Below are 6,836 nucleotides of genomic sequence, written 5' to 3'. Positions count from 1 at the left end.
TTCCAGTCACTTCAACACCAGGCATAGTGCTCATTGTTCATCCACAGCCGCGCCGTCCAGTTATGATCAGGGTATCATGTCCGGAATCATTTCCGAACCCATGTTCCTGGATGCCTTCCCCCAAATGGACAGTGACTTCAAAGACGGTGCTATCCAGGCTTTGGTCGTCGCCATCTACGAAATCGGTTGTCTGCTCGGCTCTTTCCTCATCATCGGCTGTGGTGACAAGCTCGGCCGGAGAAAATCCGTCCTGATCGGCACCATGATCATGCTCATCGGCACCGTCATCCAAACTGCTTCCGTCACCATGGGCATGTTGATCGTCGGCCGCATTGTAACCGGTGTAGGAAACGGCATGAACACTTCGAGTATCCCCGTCTGGCAGTCCGAAATGGCTCCGCCCAAGATTCGTGGTTTCCTCGTGCTGTTCGAAGGTGCCCTGATCACTGGCGGTATCATGGTCAGCTACTGGTGCGTACTCACTGCTCGATTTCTCTGTCGCCTGCAGTCCCGCTGACTCTGACACAGGATCAACTACGGCTTCTGGTTCGTCACGCAGTACGGCTCTTTCCAGTGGCGCTTCCCCATCGCCTTCCAGGCCGTCTTCGGTATTTTGCTCATCCTCGGTGTCCTTGCTTACCCGGAGTCGCCTCGTTGGCTGCTGAAGCACAACAAGGAGGCCGCTGCTCGCGACATCATGGCCCACCTCTACGACAGCACTCCGGATGATGAGAGAATCAACGCCGAGGTCCGGGATATCCAGAAGATCAACGCCATCACCGGTGGCAAGAAGCTCACCGTCAAGGAGTTCTTCAGCAAGGGACCCGAGATGAACCGCTGGCGTGCCACCATTGCCTTTTGCTCTCAGGCATTCCAGCAGATTGGTGGTCTGAACTTGGTCACTTAGTACGTTCTCACTATTCGCAGCTACGAGCCGCTCCAAGATACTAACAGCTCCCAGCTACGCTACCACCGTCTTCGAAGACTCGCTCGGTTTCGATGCTGAGCTCTCCCGCCTAATGACCGGCTGCTTGGGCACTGAGTTCTTCATCGCCGCCCTTGTCGCCCTGTTCATCGTCGACCGCCTAGGCCGCCGTCGCCTCATGCTCTGGGGTGCCATCGGCATGGCCATCTCCCTACTGATCGTCGGTGCTTGCTTGTCAGCCGGCACCAAGCCGCCTGCCTACGTCGCCACCGTCTTCATCTTCGTCTACAACTCGTTCTTCGCCATGGGTTGGCTCGGTGTCACTTGGCTGTATGTCTCCGCACTATTCTTGTGCCCGCTACAATTGATACTGACTGGTACGCAGTTACCCGGCCGAAATTACGCCCATCCGCATCCGTGCCGAAGCTAACGGCCTGTCGACCAGCGCCAACTGGATCTTCAACTACGCCGTCGTCCAGCTCGCCCCCATCATGATCAACAAGATCGCCTGGGAGACGTACTTTGTCTTCATGTGCTTCAACTGGGCCTTCGTCCCCATCGTCTACTTCACCTTTGTCGAGACGAACGGTAAGCACTCCTCTGTCTCCTCGTAATCATCAATGGAACATGCGACTAATAAAATACTCAATAGGCTACCCGCTCGAGAAGATGGACGCCATCTTCGCCGAGGCGTACGAGAAGAACGAGAACCCGGTGTGGACCGAGCGCCGCGTGCGCAAGGGCGAGGTGCTCGACGTCGAGAAGACGATCGAGGACGCCGAGAACATGGCCGAGAACCGCGGCGACGTCCCGCGCCGCAGCCACAGCCAGGATGGCGAAGGTACCAACTCCGACTCGGACTGGGAGAAGAGCAGGAGCAACCAGAAGGAGATGAACTAAGATTGTTCGTCATTTGTGCACAGAGATTGAGGGCGTCTGACCTCAGCATGTTTTACTCTCTTTTGTGAGTAGAACGTCTGTGTTGTAAGCTCTTGTTGGCAGCGTTTTCGGTTGGCGTCGCTTTTCTTTGTTCCTGTTTTTTCATGATACCATGATCGATGTAAAGGTTTGGGTATGGTGGTGGATGCTGTATGAATATTTGATGATACCATGATAGGCTGTACTTTATACGTGTACAAAAGCAATTTTCTCATGACCACACGGTTTCAAAGTCACTGGTGATGTCCTTTCATATGGCAACGACAGCATCTCCGATTGATGGGCAGCTAGTGAGGACCCTGTCAGCACTACTCCTTTGGCTTAATATGAAGGAATTGGGAACCCACTATTGCGGTATAGCCCTAAAAGGGTCTTCGGTGAGAAAAAGCATGTGCTGGTCCGTTCCTGGTAAGGCCTGGGCATAACAGTGGTAAGGATTTCAGCTGAGCGCAGCTTCTGCTCACCGTCTCTTTCGAAACACGCACACCCAACACAAGACACACATTATTCAACCCGCATTAGTTATAGGGATGCTCGGAGGCTGACATACAGACACGCGTCGTCATCGGAACAGTGAGCCGTGGCCATGCAATGGCCTGGAATTAACTGTAGACGAACGAAGATACGTAGCTGCAACAGTCATTGGGCAGATATACAGAATATTTCCCTTTTCCCGCATGAGAAACACATCGCGGGGTCGTGCAGTCCGAGACAAAGTTGGCATTGGGGGTGGGTGTAAGCTGCGCTTGCTCAGTGCGGCCCCACATGCGGACGGTGGGGGTCTGAGCGGAGAGCCGAGAAACCAACGTTGATGGTGGGGTTTCTCTTTCCACGGCCTTCACAAATCGATCCGTTTTTAGGCCTTGTATAATCAACTCCTTGTAGGTGGGGAATGGCTATTACAGGACGATCACCTGACGTAAGTCGAGTCTGCGACGATTCTCTGTCCCTCCCCAAGAACGTGTCACGTTTCTGAAAGCCCTGCATCGTTCGCTTATATCTCGTCAGAATATACATATGACCCACCCTAATCGAAACCTAGCGAACTGGCTTCATGTGAAATGCGGAGAAGCAGACTTGGCATGCAGGCTGAATGCCAGCATTCAGCTCGACGAAGCCACATCCGGAAAGTGGTACAACACGAAAGTAAACAAATCCTCCGCGACCATCTAATTTATTTGGCTTGAGTTGCAGCTTGTCTCTTCGACATCGGTCCCGGCTAAGTCCCTCAACTGATGCTGCTGTCTGTCAAAATGCCTTCTCAATCTTCCATTCCACTGTCTCCTGCGTTGAGCCTGGACCAGTGTAACAAGCAGGAACTGACGGGTGTTTCACTAGCCGGAAAGAATGTAATAATCACAGGCGGTGCCTCTGGCGTAGGCGCCTCGCTTGCAGAGACATATGCGGAGAAGGGGTATGCGATATCCATTTCATCATCAACCTGCACCCATCTTCTCCATTGGTTACACCCGAGATTTGATTGGTCCAGTGCAGCTAAACTGTCCTCACAGGGCCTACGTCAACATTGTCGACATCAACGAAGAGCTCGGCCTGAAGCACGCTGCCTCTCTCCAAGAAAGAGGCTACCAGTGAGCAGCAGCACCTCCTCCATCCTCGGAAGAAATTCACCCTGTTGACATTTCCCTCCCTCCCCCAAAAAGCGCCCAATTCGTCCTCACAGACCTCACCTCCTGGCCCAGCCAGGTCGCCGCCTTCAAGGCCGCCGTCCGCTTCCACCCAGCGCACGTCCTGCACGCCGTCGTCACCTGCGCCGGCCTTCTCGGCTCCCCCTTCATCACACCCGACGAAGAACCCCTCTCACCGTCCACCGCCCTCGACGCCGCCGCCGACATCCCGCCTACCCCCGACACCAGCGCCCTCGCCGTCAACGCCCTCGCCCTGCACTACACAGCCAAGCTAGCCCAACTCTACTTCGAGCTGCCGCCCTCCACCGCCGCCGACGGGACGAATGGCCACACCAACGGCGCCGAAGAAGTCTACCACAAACACCTCACCGTCTTCCTCTCCATGCTGACCTACGTCGACTTCCCGAACTCGGCCGCCTACACCGCGTCCAAGCACGCCGCGCGCGGCCTTTTCCGCATCCTGCGCCCGCTTTTCGCGGCGAGGGGCCACCGCGTGAATGCCGTGGCGCCGTGGTTGACGCGCACACCCATGACGGACGGGTCGAAAGGCGGGAAGGAGGCGCCGGATTTGTGCGGACTGTTTCATGCCGTCGGTTGTCCGGTGGCCGAGGATACGGGGGTGGTGGTAAGGGCGGTGCGGGTGTTGGAGGAGGGGGGTGTGGTTGGTGAGTTTCTTTCTTTTTTTTTTTTTTTTACTTTCTCTTTTCGGTTTGGAGAAGCGGTTGGCTAACGGATCTGTTTGTTGCAGGGAGAGTTCTTGGTGCGGGACCGGATCGGGTTTGGGATTTGAAGGATGATTTCGAGGGGCGCGATGGGGCCGAGGGGACGGAGTACTTCCACCGGGAGGTGTTGCCGGGGTGGTATGACTATGCGGAGAAGATGCGTCTCTTGATTGAAGGCGAAGGACCAAAGGCTTGAGAATGGGTGTTCAGAAGACGGATATCATTTTTGGTGAGATTGTGGATAGGTCACCATAGAACCGAATAAATGTCTATCTAGCGATATCCAGGCAGGGAGAAACGATAATAAGTGATTGATTTTTTCACATAATGGTAACCTCCCTTGTCTCTGCAGAAGGTGGACACAAGGGCCGTGTTCGACAAAACTAACCCGGCGATATGTGGAAGAGGCCTCATAGACACATCTTAGCGCTAAACCCAGATTTTCAATACCGAACAGGGCATGCAAAATCACCAACACTACCACTTGATCTCCACGTTGAAGTCTGTGTTCCATTTTGCCGTGGTGTTGGGATGGGGACAACTTCGAAAACATGTATGTTGTAGGAAATGCACAATCTATTTCGTGGTAACTTGTCTCTGGTCTGTACGATGTCACAATATACTGGTGAGTTTTCAGGACGAAGTTGGAGATGTGAGGAACGCCTCGGGCAGAAAGGACTTTTTTTTGGTGCTTGCACACCATTTATGTCAATAAGGTTATCTCGTCCCTTACATTCAACCACACAAGAAAGACTTAAGTGAGTTTCTTTTACCTTGTCAATCTAGACGTCAAACAATTGTTAGCAATATTGCATCATGGGGCTAAAAAAGTGACACTGCCTCAATGCGACCAATGAGGATGGGAAGGATTCGCTCACCCCGACAATTTTCGGCATCGGCCTTAATTGTTTGTCAGCCAGTACCGCACGCCACATTCTTCTATTTGTCAGCTCACCTCCGCATTTCGGTATCGATTATTGGTAGCTCCGGCTTGTTTTCCGCAATGCTGCATATATAAATGTGAGGTAGTCATGCTGAACTCAAAGCTAAGAACTGACTTATCCCAGAACCATGAGCCATTCAGTCCTTTTGATCTTGGGCGCAGGACCAAACATTGGTCAGAACACGGCAGATGCATTTGCTGCAAGGGGCTACAAAGTAGCTCTTGTGGCTCGAGGAAAGGAGGACGGCTGGGGTCCAAATGGCGAACTCGAGCTCCGAGGAGACCTCTCAGACCCAGAAACAATCCCCAGAGTCTTCAAACGAGTCACGTCGGAATTCGGACACCCGAGTGTTGTCATCTATAACGGTGCGTGCATGTTTATGTGATGGTGCAACCGGTCTCAGCTAAAGATGGACTACAGGGGCGGCCCGCACCGTCTTGCCGGAAAATGACCCCCTCCAGGATTTCTCGCTGGAGAGCTTCAATAAGGACATGAATGTTAACGTCACCAGTGCTGCATTGGCGGCACATCATGCTGTTCTGGGCTTCAAAGAGCTTCCAGCAGACACAACGAAAGTGTTCTTTTTCACCGGGAACAAGTTGCCCGTCTTGTCCCTTCCTCAGGTTCTGTCATTCGGTATGGGCAAGTCTGCAGCTGCGCACATGATCTGGGACTTGAGCAACGTGTATCGGAGTAGGGGTTTCAAGTAAGCCATCCATTCTCCTAGATAGCATTCCTTTTCTGATAATGACTTTCAGGTTCTACTTCACCGACGAGAGAACTGAGGAAGGTAAGCCGGCGATGATGGAACGAAGTGGGCCGGCACATGCGGAGGTTTACGTGCGCCTTGCCGAGAAACAGGAGCAAGGGCCATGGTACTACACCTTTGTGAAAGATCAGGGTTATGTTGATTTCTCGGAAATTGACAGGCGTGGACTGACAAATTAGAAATGTGCAATGGCGGTCATTGACTGAGCTCCTTTCAGAGAGCTTCGGTAAGATGTAGATTTGGAAATCACTTTGCTGCAACTATTCCCTTTGGTAGTTTCTCGGCGTGATTTCCCGTTTTAAATGCTTACATGCGAAGTAGTCTGGACCTCTTCGTCTGTTGATGATTTGTCGATGGCAAAATACTTTTTACTTTTAAACCGGAAGTTAGCTTTAACTACATATAACACGAGCGAAAACAAATCCACGCTGGCCTTCGGCTGCAAATAAACCCCCGGTACATTTTCCAGCGGCTTTCTGCCGTACGAAGTCGGTTCGCTCAGTTACGACACGAGCGTCCTGGCGACAACTTTGACTACCACAATTTTGTTTACATATAAATCAAACTAAATTAGTGTTTAGTATTCCTTTTTATTCTGACGCAGTGCTCAGGCCAAGCTCGCGTGGATGGCCGTGGCGTTACGAAACTCCACATTATTCAGGCTCCTTCGCGACTAGTGGATCTACAACCTTAAATCCTTCCCGAACAACGTCGAACAAAATTCAGGACGCAGAGGTATGTGTCAGGAATGATACGGATTTGAGGAAGCTACACTCGAGGTGTTGATTCTTCTTTATCAACGCGCAAAATGCTGAGTTTTGCAGGTAGGGCGACTGAGACACGCGACGGCACAGCACCAGCGTTTAGCGAGTTCTTCCTCAAGTCAAGACA

General features: G+C 52.4%; 3 protein-coding genes across 3 annotated transcripts; all 3 read left to right on the top strand.

The window, feature by feature from the left end:
- Positions 1 to 100: 100 nt before the first annotated feature.
- LTHEOB_12969 (Sugar transporter) lies at positions 101 to 1,825 on the top strand (the record flags this gene model as incomplete). Its single annotated transcript, XM_035509894.1, has 5 exons — positions 101 to 471; positions 529 to 906; positions 962 to 1,255; positions 1,311 to 1,513; positions 1,578 to 1,825. The coding sequence occupies 5 exons, from the start codon at positions 101 to 103 to the stop codon at positions 1,823 to 1,825; spliced, it is 1,494 nt and encodes a 497-aa protein (XP_035363304.1).
- A 1,292-nt stretch (positions 1,826 to 3,117) lies between these two features.
- Positions 3,118 to 4,428, top strand: LTHEOB_12968 (Lipase GDSL; the record flags this gene model as incomplete). The annotated part of the gene is made up of 4 exons (XM_035509893.1): positions 3,118 to 3,278; positions 3,376 to 3,453; positions 3,565 to 4,175; positions 4,259 to 4,428. 4 exons carry the CDS (start codon positions 3,118 to 3,120, stop codon positions 4,426 to 4,428), a joined length of 1,020 nt encoding a protein of 339 aa, XP_035363303.1.
- An 875-nt stretch (positions 4,429 to 5,303) lies between these two features.
- Positions 5,304 to 6,124, top strand: LTHEOB_12967 (uncharacterized protein; the record flags this gene model as incomplete). Its single annotated transcript, XM_035509892.1, has 3 exons — positions 5,304 to 5,541; positions 5,597 to 5,882; positions 5,935 to 6,124. 3 exons carry the CDS (start codon positions 5,304 to 5,306, stop codon positions 6,122 to 6,124), a joined length of 714 nt encoding a protein of 237 aa, XP_035363302.1.
- Between the last annotated feature and the right edge of the window lie 712 nt (positions 6,125 to 6,836).

Source organism: Lasiodiplodia theobromae (assembly GCF_012971845.1).
Source record: "Lasiodiplodia theobromae strain AM2As chromosome Unknown scaffold_88, whole genome shotgun sequence".
Classification (NCBI taxonomy): domain Eukaryota; kingdom Fungi; phylum Ascomycota; class Dothideomycetes; order Botryosphaeriales; family Botryosphaeriaceae; genus Lasiodiplodia; species Lasiodiplodia theobromae.
This window is presented reverse-complemented; position numbering and strand designations above follow the sequence as displayed.